We start from the raw sequence: 17,021 nt of genomic DNA, 5'->3' as shown, positions 1-17,021 counted from the left end.
CCCAGAAGGGACGTGGACAGGACAGGAAGTGCCCCTGCCCTGGAGTGCCCCACGGGCACCCCAGTGTGCCAGGTCCCCAGGGCCCTGCGTGTGGCTGGGGACCCAGCTGGCCTGGCTTCTGACCTGTGCGGGGGCTGCTGCCCTGGTGGGGTGCTGGAAGAGTGGCCGTCCCAGGTCGGGAGGGGACAGCTGCTGCCGCCCCCCGCCCCCACGGGGGCGAGCAGACCGCACAGTGGCCTGGAGCCGCCCGGGGCCTTTACCGTGGCATGATGGGTGGGTCCCGTTACCATGCAGCTGCCACAGCCGTGGTTTCAGGGCAGGGCGAGGGGCAGAGCCCAGGAGAGCCCAGGGCTGGGGCCCGCACCCCAGAGGCCAGGCCCTCTGCAGCCCTGGCCAGCGCACGGCTGCGTCGGGCGAGCGCCTGGGCCGCTGTTAGTCCAGTTAAAGAGCAGGACAGCAGGCCAGGGAGCAGGCCTGTGCTGGGACGGCCCTCGGGGTCGAGGGGAGGTCCAGCCCGGGGCCCTGCTGCCCGCTCTCAGGACGGGTTTCAAGGGCAGAAGCCCCCGGGGTCCCCTTGGCGGGGTCCAGGGCAGGCGCTGGTGCACCCCGCTGTGCGGGCGCCCGCGCGAGCGTCCCCCAGGGAGCGCGGCGGCTGCCCGCAGCCTTCCCGGCCGACCGAGACCGGAAGCCGGGGCCTGCGCGCGTCACGTGACCCGCGCCGCAAACATGGGTGCCGGGTGCTGCCCGCCGTGGGCCCCGCTCGTGCTGCTGGCGCTGGGGCTGCTCGGCCGGCCGGCGGCGGGTGAGTGTGGGCGGCGCCCCCCGCCCCCGGCCCCCGGCCCCCGGCCCCCGGCGGGCGCCCGCGCCTGAGTCCCGCACCCCGCTTCCCGCAGCCCACCGAGCCCCCGACCCCGGCTTCCGCGAGGGCTACTTCGAGCAGCTGCTGGACCACTTCAACTTCGAGAGCTTCGGCAACAAGACGTTCGGCCAGCGCTTCCTGCTGTCGGGTGAGCCGCTCGCCCGCGCCCGCCTCGCCCCGCCTCACCCCGCCTCGCCCCGCACCCGCCGACTCACCCCGCACCCGCCGCCCGGCCCCTCACCCCGCCTCGCCCGCGCCCGCCTCACCCCGCACCCGCCGCCCAGCCCCTCACCCCGCCTCGCCTCGTCCCGCCTCACCCCGCCTCGCCCCGCGCCCGCCTCACCCCGTACCCACCGCCCCTCCCGCCTCACCCCGTACCCACCGCCCCGCCCGCCTCGCCCCGCCTCGCCCCGCCTCGCCCCGCGCCCGCCTCACCACACACCCACCGCCCGGCCCCTCACCCCGCATCCGCCGCCCGGCCCCTCACCCCGCCTTGTCCCGCCTCGTCCCGCCTCACCCCGCCTCGCCCCGCACCCGCCTCACCCCGTACCCACCGCCCCTCCCGCCTCACCCCGTACCCACCGCCCGCCTCGCCCCGCCTCGCCCCGCACCCGCCTCGCCCCGCCTCGCCCCGCGCCCGCCTCACCACGCACCCACCGCCCCGCCCGCCTCGCCCCGCCTCGCCCCGCCTCGCCCCGCGCCCGCCTCACCACGCACCCACCGCCCCGCCCGCCTCGCCCCGCCTCGCCCCCTCCGCAGACAAGTTCTGGCAGCGGGGCCGCGGGCCCATCTTCTTCTACACGGGGAACGAGGGCGACATCTGGGCCTTCGCCAACAACTCGGGCTTCGTGGTGGAGCTGGCGGCCCGGCAGGCGGCCCTGCTGGTCTTCGCGGAGCACGTGGGTCGGGGCCGGGGTCGCGGGCGGGCGAGGGGCGAGGGGCGAGGGGCGAGGGGCGAGGGGCGGCGGGCGGACGGCGGCTCAGCGGCGCCCCCTCGCGGCCCACAGCGGTACTACGGGAAGTCGCTGCCGTTCGGCGCGCGGTCCACGCAGCGCGGGCACACGGAGCTGCTGACCGTGGAGCAGGCGCTGGCCGACTTCGCCAAGCTGCTGCAGGCGCTGCGCCAGGACCTCGGCGCCCAAGATGCGCCCGCCATCGCCTTCGGAGGCAGGTGGGTGCCGGGCTGAGGCCGCAGGAGCCACGAGGCCCCGCCGCTGGGGTCTGCGGGGCACGCCCCCCGCAGGTCGGCCGCTGGTGCTCGGCGCAGGCGACCCCGGGCCTCCCGGCCCCTCGCCCGCACACCCAGGTGTCCTTCGGCCCCCCACGCCGCGCCCTCGGGTCCCCCGCTGCCCACCTGCTCGGGGCGCGTGGACGCGTCAGGCTCTGCCCTGTGGCGTGGGAGGGGGCTGCGGTCGGGGGAGGGCTGATGCCCGGGCGGAGCCGCGGCCACAGCCTGGTGCCCCACGCCCAGCTACGGCGGGATGCTGAGTGCCTACATGCGGATGAAGTACCCCCACCTCGTGGCGGGGGCTCTGGCCGCCAGTGCCCCTGTCCTGGCCGTGGCCGGCCTCGGCGACTCCTCCCAGTTCTTCCGGGCCGTCACGGCGGTGAGTGGGGTGCGGGGCCGCGGGGGGGCCGCGGGGCGGGGCGGGGCAGGGCGGCGGCTGGTGCAACGCGGCCTCCTTGCAGGACTTCGAGGGCCAGGGGCCCCGGTGTGTCCAGGCAGTGCGCGACGCCTTCCGGGAGATCAGGGACTTGTTCCTGCAAGGAGGTGAGGAGGCCGCCCGGCCCGCGCCCGCCCGCCCCTGCCCGCACTGCCCGCCCCCCGCCTGCAGCCACCCCCCACCCCTGCCCGCAGCCTACGCCCGCGTCAGCCGGGACTTCCGCACGTGCCAGCCGCTCTCGGGCGCAAAGGACCTGACGCAGCTGTACGTGTTCGCCCGCAACGCCTTCACGGTGCTGGCCATGATGGACTACCCCTACCCCACCGACTTCATGGGGCCCCTGCCGGCGCACCCGGTCAAGGCAGGCACGGGCCGGGGGCGGGGCCGGGGCCGGGGGCGGGGGCGGGGCCGGGCTACGTGCGACGCTGAGCCCCGTGCTGCGCCCCCAGGTCGGCTGCGAGCGGCTGCTGAGTGAGAACCAGCGGATCGCGGGGCTCCGAGAGCTGGCAGGTGCGCGCCGGGGACCCCGAGGCTGGCGCCGAGCCGGGTGGGGTGGCCTGGGCAGGTGCGCGCCGGGGACCCCGAGGCTGGCGCCGGGCCGGGCGGGGTGGCCCGGGAAAGTGCGCGCCGGGGACCCCGAGGCTGGCGCCGGGCCGGGCGGGCTGTCCGGGGCAGGTGCGCGCCGGGGACCCCGAGGCTGGCGCCGGGCCGGGCGGGGTGGCCGGGGCAGTCGCGGCTCTGCCCCGGGGCCCCGCGCAGACCCCGGGGGCCGGGTCGCTGCCGTCCAGGGCTGGTCTACAACGCCTCGGGCTCGGAGCAGTGCTTCGACATCTACCGGCTGTACCACAGCTGCGCCGACCCCACCGGCTGCGGCACCGGCTCGGACGCCAGGGCCTGGGACTACCAGGTGCGGGGCGGTCGGCCTGGGCTGCGGGGCGAGCGCGGCGCGGCCCCGCCTGACGCCGCCTGCTGCCCGCAGGCCTGCACCGAGATCAACCTGACCTTCGACAGCAACAACGTGACGGACATGTTCCCGGCCCTGCCGTTCACCGAGGCGCAGCGCCGGCGCTACTGCCTGGACACGTGGGGAGTGTGGCCGCGGCCGGACTGGCTCAAGACCAGCTTCTGGGGGGCCGGTGAGGCCGGGGCGGCAGTGGGCGGGGCCCGGGCTCGCACCCCCTTCCGCGGGCCCTCACCGCGCTGGCCACGCCCCTTGCAGACCTCAGAGCTGCCAGCAACATCATCTTCTCCAACGGTGACCTGGACCCCTGGGCGGGGGGCGGAGTGAGTGCCCCTCCCGTGAACCCCCACCTGGACCCCTGGGCGGGGGGGGGCGGAGTGAGCGCCCCTCCCGTGAACCCCCACCTGGACCCCTGGGCGGGGGCGGAGTGAGCGCCCCTCCCGTGAACCCCCACCTGGACCCCTGGGCGGGGGTGGGGGCGGAGTGAGTGCCCCTCCCGTGAACCCCCACCTGGACCCCTGGGCGGGGGCGGAGTGAGCGCCCCTCCCGTGAACCCCCACCTGGGCGCTAGTCCGGCCGCTGGCACTGCCCCCGCGCCCCTGCCCAGTGTCCTCTTGGCTCAGGGGCTCCGCGGTCCCCGTGGGGGTAGGGCGGAGGCGGGGCTTCCGCGCTGATGGGCAGGCGCTCCGCGGCCGCAGGTACGAAGCAACCTGAGCGCCTCGCTCGTCGCCATCACCATCCGCGGAGGAGCGCACCACCTGGACCTCAGGTGCGCGGCGCCCCGCCCGGCGGGGAGGGGAGGGGTCTGCCCCCCCCCCCGCTGAGCCCGCCCTCTGCTGCCCCCCAGAGCGTCGCACGCAGACGACCCCCCGTCCGTGGTGGAGGCCCGCGCGCTGGAGGCCTCCCTCATCCAAGAGTGGCTGCGGGCAGCCAGGCGTGCAGGGCGGTGAGCCTGGCCCCCGCCGCTCGGGGCAGAGGCCGACCCCGCCCGGCCCACGGGGCGGGTCCCGGGCCCGCGTGGGGAGGGGGCGAGGCGCACACCCAATAAAGCGGCCTCCAACCTCAACCCTGAGTTCCTCTGCGGGCTCCTGGGAGGGCAGCTCGGCGTCCCCGGCCCCCTCCCCCCCCCCCCCGCACCCCGCTTGTGCGTCTGAGCTGGCCCGGGCTGCGCGCCCACCTAGGGCGGGGCCCAGAAGGTGCACTTCGCTGGGACCGGCCTGCAGCCCCACTCCATTCTTTAAAACGACCATGTTCTTAAAAAAGATTTATTTGAAAGGCAGAGTTACAGAAAGCGAGGTCCTTCATCCACAACTCATTTCCCAGATCCACAGTCACCAGGGCAGGGCCGGCCGAAGCCGGGAGCTCCGTCCTGGTCTCCCACGTGGGCGGGGCCCGCGCTTTCCCAGGTGCATCGGCGGGAGCTGGGCGCCCACGCGGGGCGACAGCGGCCCGCAGCCCGGTTTCTAAGGTCTCCATTGCTGCCCCAGTTCTGCTCGCTCAGCGCCCACAGGGCTCCTGGCCCCGGGCAGCCCCTCCAAGGTCACACACAGCAGGCGTGGGCAGGTGGAGGGTGTGGTCATCCAAGCCCAGCGGGGAAGAAGGCTTCACTCCCACAGGGCGAGATGCACACCCCACGGTGGGGGCAGGGGAGCGGGGTGCTGCCCACACAGCCACCTGTGGCCGCCCGGCGCAGAGACCCCACACAGGACACGTCACAGAGCAAATCCACCTTTATCTCCACTGGGAAGTCCCTGGGTGGGGGTGCAGGGCGGGCACCCCATCCCACCCCCCTCCTGTGCCCCACAGGGCGGCAGGAGGGTCCCTGAGTCCAAGGCATCTGGGAGAGCCGGGGCTGCCACCCAGGGCTGCCGCCGGCCCCCCCGGCCAAGCTCCGCCGCAGCCCGGGGCACGGGAGCCGAGTGGCCGCAGCAGAAACCCCTGCGAGGGCCGAGCTGCCCCGCGCCGCACCCTGCCGACCTGGGCTCGGGGCCCCCGGAGAAGCAGGGCGAGCAGGCGCTAGGCGGAGGGCCAGATGGGCAGCGGGTGGGCCTCGGTGTTGAACACGTGGGTGTCCAGGCTGAGCAGGCCGTGGTCCTCGGAGAACAGCAGGTACAGGTACTTGAGGGTCTCCCCGAGGAAGAAGCTCTCCATCTTGTCCCTGGGCTGGGGCCGCTGCACGTCCTGGACGTTGTTGATGGACGAATAGCCGCCCGAGGGGACCTGCACAGAGCCACGGCCTCACCCCGCGCCCAGACGGGGCAGCCTCGGGACGCGCGGCCCCTCCCCGGCGGCCCCGCTCACCCGCGTGTGCCGGTTGAAGCTCTGCAGGATCTCCCAGCCCCAGTCCTGGTACTTGGGGTCCCGCGTCAGGCGGTACAGGTAGAACAGGCTCTCCACGGTCTCGGGCCGCAGCAGGTTGTGCCTGTCCGACGGCTGGGGGCACAGCAGAGGCTCAGGGCCCGGCCCGGCCCGGCTGCCGCTGCCCGCCCGCCCGCCCGCCCGCCCGTGGCCAGGCCCACCTTGACCTGCACATCCCGGTAGCCGGGCTTGGGGTGCAGGTTGAAGTGCGCGATCTCGGGGCTCAGCCCCGTCTCCATCTGACGGTTCATCTGGTAGCACGTCTCCATGAGCAGCAGGGCCAGCTCCATGTGGTCGGCGGGCAGGCCGTGGTGGACGCCCAGAGCCAGCGTCCCTGGCAGGAAGCACACCAGGTGGTCCTGGAACCAGAGGCCTCCCTGTCACCAGGCCCAGGCCCCCCGAGGCCACGCTGCCTGCTGGGGGCCCAGACACCCCAGGGACCCTGGCCCGCACTGGCCCGGCACCCGGCACTCACCATCTTGGCGCTGAAGTGGCCGTGGGCGAGCTCGCCGACGAAGGTGAGCTTGCTGGGCTCGGAGCGCCGCAACAGGTGCGTCTTCACGCCCTGGATGGCCCTCAGGTAGTCGTCCAGCAACCTGCGAGGAGCGGCCGTCAGCCCGCGCCCCGGCGCCCAGGCGCCCCGGCCGGGGGCCGGCCCCTCCCCGCAGCCCGCCGGCCGGGAGCGGGCCTCACTGTGTCTCCTTCTTGCCGCCCTGGATCCACTGCTTCAGCAGGTACTCGTAGTAGCTGTCGGCCCGGGCGCCCAGCGTGAACACCCCCAGGTGCGTGAAGAGGCCGCTGTGCGTGTTGATGAACATGGGCACGAGCCCGTCCTTCTTCCCGGACAGGGAGTGGATGTGCCGGCTCACCTCCTCCGCGGCCTCCTGCGGACAGGACAGCTGCTGGACAGCTGCGGGGCTGCGCGCCTCCCCCCACCCCCTGCACGGGGCCCAGGGCCCCACCTCCGGTGAGCACCTGCTCGGCCCCAAGTCCCCGCGCCCTGGGTGCCGGTCACCCACTCCCAAAGCCACGCCAAGCCCCTGAGGCGGGGCCGTCTTCCTCCTCGCGCCCGGGGCAGCAGAGGCCGCCTCGCCGCTCCACAGGAGACGAAAGCCGACTTCATTCCGCAGGACGTCTCCCGCACAGCGCGGCCAGCACGATCCCAGGGCTCCCGACGCTGGCATGAACCTTAGCTTCACGTCCTCCAGTCCTCTGGGAGGCCGAGAGGGCCGACCTGCTGTGCACCCTCCAGGCCCACGGTGGCTGAGGCCGGGCCAGGCCAATGCCAGGAGCCAGGAGCTTCCTCTGGGTCTCCCGCGTGGGTGCGGGGGCCTGAGCCATTGTCCACTACTTTCCCAGGGCGTCAGCAGGGAGCTGGACCAGCAGCGGAGCAGCTGGGACTCGAACTCGTGCTCATGTGGGCTCATGGCGCACACACCCCGCCTGTCCCCCGCTCCTGGCTTCAGCCTGACGCTGGGGAGGGAAGCAGCGCAGGGAAGATCCCCCCCCCCACCACGTAAAAGAGCATTCAAGTGCCCCAGACACAGCAACCCCCCGCGTGCGTGGGCAGAGAGTGGGAAGCACCTCACAGGCAGTGAGAGCCAAGGCCACACCGGGGCGCAGGGACGGCACACGCCCGGCCCAGACGCAGCCCCAGCACTGCGGACTCTGAGCGCTGCCCGCGTCCGTGCGGCCCCTCGGCTCTGGCGCCCAGTGAGGCGCGGACAACCAGGTCGACGCCGGGGCAGAAAGGACCGGCAGAACCGCGGGCGCCGTGCTGCCGCGTGACGAGCGCCGCTCACCCGCTCACCCACACCTGTCCCAGCCACGTCACTTCCCACCCAGCTCCCGCTGACGGCCCCGCAGCCCCAGGGGAGACCCACAGGGAGCTCCTGGCTCCTGAGGGCTGGGAAGTGCGGCAGCAATGGACCCCTCCCCCGTTCTCTCTGCCTCTCAAATCTGAAAAACAGCGATAACCCGGCCTCGGGGCTGGCGCTGCGGCACAGTGGGTGAAGCCACGCCTGCGGCCCCAGCCTCCCACGTGGGCACCTGTTCCAGTCCCGGCTGCTGCACCAGGGCAAGCCGCGGAGGGCGGCCCACGTCCTAGGCGCTGCACCCACGGGGGACACCTGGATGAGGCTCCTGGCTCCGCTGCAGCCAGCTGGGGAGGGAACCAGCGATGGAAGGCCTCTCCCCGTCTCTAATTCTGCTTTTCAAAAAAAATCTTTAAAACTCTCTCTCTCTCTCTCTCTCTGCCTCTCCCTCTCTGACATTCAAGTAAGTACATCTTCAAAAGACCAATCAGCCAACACGAAAGTTAAAACCTCATCAAGAGATGATCACAGTGTCAGGAGGACAGCACACACGTGAGGCTCACACGGCTCACGAGACAGCACACGCCCGGACCCGACCTCAGCCAGACGCACACGGGGACTCCAACGTCCCCCCCAGACCTGACCCGGCCCCCCCCAGACCTGACCCGGCCCCCCCCAGACCTGACCTGGCCCCCCCCCAGACCTGACCTGGCCCCCACACAGACCTGACCTGGCCCCCCACAGACCTGACCTGGCCCCCACACAGACCTGACCTGGCCCCCCACAGACCTGACCTGGCCCCCCACAGACCTGACCTGGCCCCACACAGACCTGACCCGGCCCCCCCCAGACCTGACCCGGCCCCCCCCCAGACCTGACCCGGCCCCCCCCAGACCTGACCCGGCCCCCCCCAGACCTGACCCGGCCCCCACAGACCTGACCTGGCCCCCCCCCAGACCTGACCTGGCCCCCCACACAGACCTGACCTGGCCCCCCCACAGACCTGACCTGGCCCCCCCACAGACCTGACCTGGCCCCCCACAGACCTGACCTGGCCCCCCCACAGACCTGACCTGGCCCCAACACAGACCTGACCTGGCCCCCCACAGACCTGACCTGGCCCCCCACAGACCTGACCTGGCCCCCCCACGCACACACCCAACCTCAGCCACACACTTGCCCTCGACCTCACACCAGCCTGCTCCCCGCTGGAGGGAGGAGGGGCAAGGGCGGGGCAGACATGTTTCCAGACAACAGGAAGACGCCCGGCGTCACGGCCCTGGGGGCGCAGCCCCACGGAGACCTCCCGCCGCCCAGCACCAGACAGCGGTGAGCAGCCCGCACACGGGCCATCCCAGCTCACGCCCCACAGCTGGGCGGGGCGCTGGGCAGAGGAGGGGCCCGAGACGCCACACCCACAGAGCAGCGCGCAGTCCCAGCTTCCTGCCAGCGCATGCCCCGAGTGCTGGCGACCCTGCCACCCTCGAGTGACAGCAGGACGGCGTCCCCACTCCTGCTTCAGCCTGGCCCAGCCCGCGCCGCCGCAGGTATTCACGGAGCGAACCAGCGGGGCAGGCGGGGAGCCCGTCTGTCCCTCCTTCTCTTTGCCTCCCATCGCTCCTCCCCCCACCAGAGATGGATGTATTTATTTGAGAAGCAGAGCAGGGTGGGGGGAGACAGAGATGGGGGGAGAAAGGGGGGGGAGAGAGGGAGGGAGACGGGGGGGAGAGGGGGGGAAGAGAGAGGGGAGAGAGAGAGGGAGAGATGGAGGGGAGACAGAGAGAAACAGAGACAGAGAGATGGAGACAGAGGGAGAGGGAGGGAGGGAGGGAGGGGGGAAGGAGGGAGAAGGGGAGAGAGAGAAGGGGAGAGAGAGAAGGGGGGTGGACAGAGCTTCCAGCCGCTGGTTCACTCCCCCAGATGGCTGCAATGGCTGGAGCTGGGCCAGGCTGGAGCCGGGAGCCAGGAGCTTCCTCCGGGCCTCCCATCGGGTGCAGGGGCCCAAGGACTCGGGCCGCCCCCCACTGCCTTCCCAGGCCACAGCGAAGCTGGACTGGAACCGGCGCCCAGGTGGGACGCCAGTGCTGCGGGCAGTAGCTTTACCTGCGACACCACGGCACCCGCCCCCCTCTCTGCCATTCAACCAAATTTTTAGCATTTCTAAATAGCTACGATGTGGACGTGAGGCGAGTGTCCGCCACGCGACGGCTGAGTGACCCCGACACGGGGAGCCTGCAGCTGACAGCCCGGGGCACAGGCAGAGCGAGGGGCCCCAGTGACGGCTCGGGGCTGGGGGACGGCGCCAGGGTCTGTCTCGTGACGAAGAGGCTGCGGCCCCCCGACGGACGTGCCCTGCCGGGAAAGGGAGCACAGGGGACGGGCCGGGTGCTGGCTGAGCCGCCACCTACGACGGCCGCGGCGCAGGGCGGCGCTGGTCCAAGGGCCTGCTCCGCACTCGGGTGGGCCACGTGGGGAGGGAACCGGGGCACGGAGGGCTCTGTCTGCCTCCCAAGTAAAGAAACCTCACAGCAAACACGCTTAGGACGGGACCGGACCGCGCCAGCAGAGCCTCGCACCTGTGCCGAGCCGCGGCCCGCTCCGGCGGCCGGCCGCCCACCTACCCGGAACGCCTTGATCCCCGTGAGGCGGGAGAGCTCGCGGAACTCCAGCTGGATGCTGGCCACCTCGGCCACCGTGCTGTCGGACGTCCAGCGGGGCGGGCGGGCGACCCCGGTGCCGATGTTCACGTCCGAGTAGGGGACCTTGGAGGGCGTCCTGAAGGCGGGCAGCAGCCGGTGTCCGAAGTCCTCCTGCAGGACGGCACGTGTGGCGGGTGGCCGGCAGCCGGCGCACGCGCTGGGGGCCCGGTGCCGGGGCGGCCTGGGCGCGCACTCACCGCCTTCCTCAGGAAGAGGCCGTCGCCGGACAGGTGGTAGGCGCTCAGCAGCCCCCCCAGCACGCGGATGGTGCTCTCGAACAGGTTCACCTCCACGTCCTTCTCGAAGTGCAGCTTCTGCGACACCCAGTTCCTGGCCTCCTGGAACTCTGCGACAGGGACAGCAAGGGCTGCAGGAGGGACCGGCGCCCCGGAAACGCGGCGGGCGCGGGGCCGGGGCGCACAGCCACACGGCACGCTGGGCGCCGGAGAAACAAGAAACGAGTGTGCCTTTCGCTAGTGGCCTTTAGGGCTCAGACAGTCGGCGCGGGAAGAATCCCAGACGCCCGGCCCAAGCTAAACCGGGCTGCCGCGGTCTGAGCCCACTCGGGACAGGCAGGCCAGGATCCCGAGGTCTCCTGCCTCACGGCACAGGGACACGGGCTGCACGCACCCCCGCACGGCCCCCGGCCCCACCTGACTTCAGGCCCAAGATCCACATGGTGTCCAGCGCGTCGACGAGGGTGAGGCCAAGGCCGAACCACTCGCTGAAGGACTTGGACACGGGCTTCAGCTCGTCGTGGCCCCAGGCGAAGCGGCGGTACCCCTTCCAGGCGTGCAGGAAGGCGGCGATCACCCCCTTCTGCCGCTCGTTGGGGGGCGCTGCGGGGAGAGCAGAGGCTCAGAGCCCGACGGGGCCGCTCCGCGCCCACAGGGCCACGCCTGCCCTCAGAGGACACAGCGGGCTGCAGGGGACCCGGCCTGTCAGGGACGGACGCCGCCTGCCCCCGCAGCTCCGCCGCGCTCAGGCCTGAAGCTGCGCAAGGGGACACGGGGCCCGGCTGCTAAGAGCAGGGGTCGTGCAGACACGGGGGGCCCACTGGGGCAGGCCAGGACAGCTCCCTCAGGGCCGGCACGGGCGGGGCGGGGCCTGGACAGCTCCCTCAGGGCCGGCACGGGCGGGGCGGGGCCTGGACAGCTCCCTCAGGGCCAGCACGGGCGGGGCGGGCCAGGACAGCTCCCTCAGGGCCGGCACGGGCGGGGCAGGGCCTGGACAGCTCCCTCAGGGCCGGCACGGGCGGGGCGGGCCTGGACAGCTCCCTCAGGGCCGGCACGGGCGGGGCAGGGCCTGGACAGCTCCCTCAGGGCCGGCACGGGCGGGGCAGGGCCTGGACAGCTCCCTCAGGGCCGGCACGGGCGGGGCGGGCCTGGACAGCTCCCTCAGGGCCGGCACGGGCGGGGCGGGCCAGGACAGCTCCCTCAGGGCCGGCACGGGCGGGGCAGGGCCTGGACAGCTCCCTCAGGGCCGGCACGGGCGGGGCGGGCCTGGACAGCTCCCTCAGGGCCGGCACGGGCGGGGCAGGGCCTGGACAGCTCCCTCAGGGCCGGCACGGGCGGGGCGGGGCCTGGACAGCTCCCTCAGGGCCGGCACGGGCGGGGCAGGGCCTGGACAGCTCCCTCAGGGCCGGCACGGGCGGGGCGGGGCCTGGACAGCTCCCTCAGGGCCGGCACGGGCGGGGCGGGCCAGGACAGCTCCCTCAGGGCCGGCACGGGCGGGGCAGGGCCTGGACAGCTCCCTCAGGGCTGGCACGGGCGGGGCGGGCCAGGACAGCTCCCTCAGGGCCAGCACAGGGAGCGCTGCACCTGCTCCTGCCCGCCACGCAGGGTTGGGGCGAGGGTCACGTGTGGCGTGTCTGTCGCCATGGGAACCGCCCGTGCCCCCTGCACAGGAGCACAGCAGGGCCCCGGCACGCACAGTGACTTCTGCAGGCCCGAGGCTGGAGGAGCCGGCGTGCACGGAGCTGCAGGCCAGCGCCAAGTGGGCCCTGGACACACAAGCTAAGGCCACGGCCATCGTGGAGCTGCCCAGGGACCCGCGGGTCCACCACCCTGTGTGCAGGGAAGGCTCGCAGGAGCCGGACGGCAGAGCCCGCCTCACCTGTGTCCCGAATCCCAGGCCCGGGCTCAGGGAGCCTGGTGGGGGCCTCCGCGGGTCTCGAGGGGAGCTCGGTCCCCTGCTCCGGCTCAATCACTGCCCCCCGCCAGCTGCAGGAGAGGAAGGAGCGTCAGCCAGGCCGGGGGGTGCCCGGGGAGCACGTGGAGACCGAGACGTGGGTGCCCAGTCGCCCAGGGTCACCCTGGGGCACCAGTCCAGAGCGGAGGGTGCAGACGGGGCTGTCCCAGCCTCCCAAATGCCCCGGCTAGGGCTGCGCCCGACGCCACACGTGAGGACACGCAGAGGGCTTGCCCGAGCCCCGGCTGCGCCCACACCCACCTCTGCCGGGGGCAGCTTGTCCCACCTGGACGGGAAGCAACCCTCGGGCAGCTCGCCGACGCCGTCCTCTCCCGAGGCCACGCCCTGGTCCAGCCGGGCGCCGGCTCCCACCTCAGCTTCCCTCCCTCCTGGCGGAAAGCCCCACCCTGGGAGCTGCCGGGGAACCAGCGCCAGGGGCGGGCAGGGCTCAGGCCTGGCTTCGGTGCCCAGGGGAGGCCGACAGCTGGACGGCACAGCTCGGCAGGGAGGAGAGGCTGAGGCCGCCCGCCTGCCCCGGCCGTGCTCTGAGCTCGCGCCTGTTTCAGGCCCACACAGCCAGCAGGCTGCCTCCCGCACACCCTACCTGATGACCGTCCGCGGCACGTCTCCCTGCAGCGCGTCTCCCGGGGTGCCCTCCCGCCTCTGACCACCAGGGGGAGCTCGGATCTGCAGGTTGGGTGGTCCCCGAAGGAACTGCTTTCCAGGTCTCTGGAGGTAATTCAGAGTCGGGAGGGAAAACCCAAACACCAGGGCCGCACCCCTGCACCCGGGACCCCCCACTCAGCACCCGAGGGCTGCACCCCTGCACCCGGGATCCCCCACTCAGCACCCGAGGGCCGCCCTCCCCTGCACCCGGGACCTCCACTCAGCACCCAAGGGCCGCACCCCTGCACCCGGGACCCCTCACTCAGCACCCGAGGGCCGCCCTCCCCTGCACCCGGGACCCCCCACTCAGCGCCCAAGGGCTGCACCCCTGCACCCGGGACCCCTCACTCAGCACCCGAGGGCTGCACCCCTGCACCCGGGACCCCCCACTCAGCACCCGAGGGCCGCCCCCCCTGCACCCGGGATCCCCCACTCAGCACCCGAGGGCTGCACCCCTGCACCCGGGACCCCCCACTCAGCGCTGAGGGCTGCACCCCTGCACCCGGGACCCCTCAGATGCACCCACTTCCACACCCGATCTGCAGGTTTGGTGCCTGAGCTCCCAAGGGCTCTGGAGACGGCTGACCGACTGGCAGCCCGGACGGCCGCCCTCCCTGGCCGGCTGTTTCAGCCCCTCCACACCAGGGCCTGGGTCGGAGGCCACGCAAGCCATTCCGAGTCTGCTCTCAGCCCAAGTCTGCCTTCCCAGGCACACGCCCAAGCGCCTGCCGACAGCCACGGGCAAGTCCCGGCAGTGAGCCCACAGGGGCCCGCGCCCACGCCCCTCCTCCTGCACCGTCCACTCCAGAGCCTGCCGGGCCCTCCGCCCCAGGTGTGGTGCCCAAGGCGACCCCGGCTCAGGCTTTTCCCAAAGTTCCCTGAGGGCGGCCTGCCCCCGGGAAGCCCCCCGCGGGCACACGTCAGAGGTCCGACCCCATCCGGGGACGGCCCCCACGAGACCCGGCCTGGCAGCTGCGTCCCGGCGCAGAGGGCGGAGCAGGCCCGGCACCACCCCGCAGCCAGAGCCGCGCCCCTCGGGCAGACTCCAGCGCCACACGGGCTCCTGGGCCGCAGCCCCGAGGTCAGCAGGGTCCCCGCAGGGCCACGGACGCGCCAGCGGGTGCCCACAGCTCTGGCCGCCGGGGGCCTCCACAGGGACCCTGACAGGACCCCGCCGACGGCGCCGGGCATGGGACAGAGGCCAAAGAAAGCCCCTCCCCGCCTCACGGGGCTGCACCCCCAGGGGCACCACAGTGCAGACCCCCCCACTGCAAGCCCAGGAGAGCCCAGAGCTCCCTCAGGTCGCCCGGCCTCCGCTCCCTGGGGAGATGCCACCTGCCACCACGGAGCACGGGCACCCGAGTACCTGGGGCGGGCGCTCTGGGAAGTCCCTCGGGGCCGCGTCTGCCTTCCGAGGCGCCGGCAGCACGGGCGCCTTTGCCGGCCTCGCGCGCTCCTCGGCCCGCTGGCTGCTCAGAGCTGCAGAGAGGGGCCTCGCTGAGCGCCGCCGCGGGGGCAGCACTGAGGGAGACCCCGAGCTCCCGCCCTGGCTGCCGGTACTGGGAGAGCAAACCAGCAGCCGGCCTCTGTGTCTCCACCCCTCCCCGGGCAGGGCAGAGCGGAGCGAGGGACGCGGCTCCGCCCCCGGGAGGCACCCCCGGTCCGCCCGCACAGCTCGGACTTTGGCCCGGCCCAGCCCCGGCCGCTGTGGGCCGTTGGGGCCGGAACCGGCGGGTGGAAGGCCTCTCTCGTGCGCGGCCGCACACACACAAAGACACTTCAAGGCCGAGACGAGGACCGGCTCTCGGCCGAGACACAAAACCCCCAAGGCTCCCTCGCGCCTCCGTCCCAGGAATGGGCAGGACCCAGAGGCAGCTCCGGGGACCCACAGCCCCCGCAGCCGTCCCGGGGAAGCCCTCACCGCACGCTGCCCCGTGTGCAGGCTCCCCCGAGTCCTGGAGTCGGCGTGGTACCACGGGAGCCCCGGGGTCCCGACGCGACTGTGTGTGGGGAGGGGGAGGCGGGGCCGGAACAGCCCTGCACCTGTCCCGGGGGGGGGGGGAGCCTGCACCCGTACCTGGGGGGGGGACACCCTGCACCTGTCGGGAGGGGGACACCCTGCACCTGTCCCGGGGGGGGGGGACACCCTGCACCCGTACCTGGGGGGGCACAGCCCTGCACCTGTCCCGGGGGGGGGACAGCCCTGCACCTGTCCAGGGGGGGGGGGGAGCCTGCACCCGTACCTGGGGGCACAGCCCTGCACCTGTCCGGGGGGGGGACACCCTGCACCCGTACCTGGGGGGGGACAGCCCTGCACCCATACCTGGGGGGGGACAGCCCTGCACCTGTACCTGGGGAGGCACAGCCCTGCACCCGTACCTGGGGGCACAGCCCTGCACCTGTCCCGGGGGGGGGACACCCTGCACCCGTACCTGGGGGGGGACAGCCCTGCACCTGTACCTGGGGAGGCACAGCCCTGCACCCGTACCTGGGGGCACAGCCCTGCACCTGTCCCAGGGGGGGACACCCTGCACCCGTACCTGGGGGGGCACAGCCCTGCACCTGTCCCGGGGGGGGACACCCTGCACCTGTCGGGAGGGGGACACCCTGCACCTGTCCCGGGGGGGGGACACCCTGTACCTGTCCAGGGGGGACACCCTGCACTCGTAGCTGGGGGGGGACACCCTGCACTCGTACCTGGGGGGGACACCCTGCACCTGCACCTGCACCTGCGGGGGGACAGCCCTGTCCTGCGGGGCAGCCCGCCCTTGTCCCCTCCTCCCAGCCCGCGGCTGCCCCGCGTCCTCGGGCGGGGTGCGCGCCTACCTCTCCACTGCTCGGCCATGTTGAGGTAGACCAGGAAGCCGCAGAGGGCCAGGAGCGCCAGCAGGAAGAGGGCCAGGTTGCGCTGCAGCCGCGACAGCTGCTTCCATTTCTAGGGGAGGCAGGGGCGGCGCGCTGCTCGTTTGCCTCTTTTTGACCGAAAACACCGCAACCGCAGGCCGCCGCGCCCGCCTCCCGCGCCCGGCCCCTCACCCTCCAGCACGAGCGCCGCCGCCAGCCCTTGCGGTTGTCGTAGCTCTCGCCGAGGCTCAGCGTCACCGAGATGAAGTCGCGATGCGGCGCGGGCGGCGGCGGCGGGTACATGGCGGCCGCGGCCCCGCGGGCCCCGCGCGCCGGCGACGTCAGGAAGTCCGGCTCCGACCCCGGCCCGGAGCCCGGCGCCGGCCACACTCGCGGGCAGCCATCGCAGCGCCGTGAACACCCCGCCCATCCCGCGGCTCCGCCAGTGCGCGCGTGCCCCGCCGCCGCCCCTCACTGCGCCTGCGCGGCGACGTCACTTCCCCGCGCCCGCTCGCGCCTGCGCAGTCAGCGAGGCGCGTTTCCGGGCCGGGGGCTACGCGGCGGGCGGGCTGCGCTGTCCGTCGGTTCTGCTCCCTTCGGCCCCTGGGGCTGCGGGCCGGGCTTCTCCGTGCCCTGCGGTCGGGACGGGCCCGCGGACGCTGACTCGGGCTCGCCGCGGCCGGCGCCACCCGGAAGCCCGGGAGCCTCTGCGCGCGGCCTCCGTTTCCGGGTCAGCGCGCGGAGTCGGTCCCGGTCACAGTTCCGGCGCGGCGCACGGCTGCGCTCGACCCGAGACCCCTGCCCCGCGCCCCCGCCCCCGCCGCGGCCCCAGCGCTCCCGCGAGCTGCTGGCGCTGGCGGTGTCCGCCGTGCGAGTGCGGGAGCGTGGCCGCGCGGGCCTCGGAGCCCGGTGCGGGAGCCCCCGGGGCTGTTGACCCGCCGGGTGGTCCCGGGTCCCGGCCGAGCG

The 17,021-nt window shown here is 73.7% G+C and overlaps 2 protein-coding genes across 3 annotated transcripts; one reads left to right on the top strand and one right to left on the bottom strand.

Annotated features, from left to right (window-relative positions):
• Positions 1-645: 645 nt before the first annotated feature.
• DPP7 (dipeptidyl peptidase 7) lies at positions 646-4,550 on the top strand. The gene is made up of 13 exons (XM_070059467.1): positions 646-802; positions 894-1,007; positions 1,619-1,758; positions 1,867-2,030; positions 2,331-2,466; positions 2,549-2,630; positions 2,718-2,884; positions 2,973-3,033; positions 3,312-3,430; positions 3,503-3,659; positions 3,743-3,807; positions 4,183-4,253; positions 4,332-4,550. Exons 1-13 carry the CDS (start codon positions 727-729, stop codon positions 4,432-4,434), a joined length of 1,455 nt encoding a protein of 484 aa, XP_069915568.1. The 5' UTR covers positions 646-726; the 3' UTR covers positions 4,435-4,550.
• Positions 4,551-4,733: 183 nt separating this feature from the next.
• On the bottom strand, positions 4,734-16,849 carry MAN1B1 (mannosidase alpha class 1B member 1). 2 transcript variants are annotated; one of them, XM_070059448.1, is made up of 13 exons: positions 16,248-16,849; positions 16,038-16,146; positions 14,578-14,690; positions 13,150-13,274; positions 12,471-12,577; positions 11,009-11,194; positions 10,553-10,701; positions 10,233-10,466; positions 6,536-6,726; positions 6,318-6,438; positions 6,004-6,201; positions 5,786-5,917; positions 4,734-5,704 (listed from the first exon to the last, which is right to left on the bottom strand). In XM_070059448.1, exons 1-13 carry the CDS (start codon positions 16,356-16,358, stop codon positions 5,501-5,503), a joined length of 1,980 nt encoding a protein of 659 aa, XP_069915549.1. In that variant the 5' UTR covers positions 16,359-16,849; the 3' UTR covers positions 4,734-5,500. The 2 variants fall into 2 exon arrangements, with proteins under 2 accessions (XP_069915549.1, XP_069915555.1); XM_070059454.1 differs by having other exon boundaries at positions 10,278-10,466; positions 16,248-16,839.
• Between the last annotated feature and the right edge of the window lie 172 nt (positions 16,850-17,021).

This window comes from Oryctolagus cuniculus, chromosome 1 (assembly GCF_964237555.1).
Source record: "Oryctolagus cuniculus chromosome 1, mOryCun1.1, whole genome shotgun sequence".
NCBI classification, from domain to species: Eukaryota; Metazoa; Chordata; class Mammalia; order Lagomorpha; family Leporidae; genus Oryctolagus; species Oryctolagus cuniculus.
The sequence above is the reverse complement of the archived record's forward strand: the minus strand, read 5'-3'. Positions and strand labels throughout refer to the sequence as shown.

Excerpts from the sequence above, each read along its gene's own strand:
- DPP7 (XM_070059467.1), top strand. The coding sequence starts at position 727 with ATGGGTGCCGGGTGCTGCCCGCCGTGGGCCCCGCTCGTGCTGCTGGCG. Across the intron at positions 2,631-2,717 it reads GGACTTGTTCCTGCAAGGAG|CCTACGCCCGCGTCAGCCGG; the intron begins GTGAGGAGGCCG and ends CCCTGCCCGCAG. Across the intron at positions 3,034-3,311 it reads GGGGCTCCGAGAGCTGGCAG|GGCTGGTCTACAACGCCTCG; the intron begins GTGCGCGCCGGG and ends GCTGCCGTCCAG.
- MAN1B1 (XM_070059448.1), bottom strand. The coding sequence starts at position 16,358 with ATGTACCCGCCGCCGCCGCCCGCGCCGCATCGCGACTTCATCTCGGTG. Across the intron at positions 13,275-14,577 it reads TCCCAGAGCGCCCGCCCCAG|AGACCTGGAAAGCAGTTCCT; the intron begins GTACTCGGGTGC and ends AATTACCTCCAG. Across the intron at positions 6,202-6,317 it reads GCCACTTCAGCGCCAAGATG|GACCACCTGGTGTGCTTCCT; the intron begins GTGAGTGCCGGG and ends CTCTGGTTCCAG.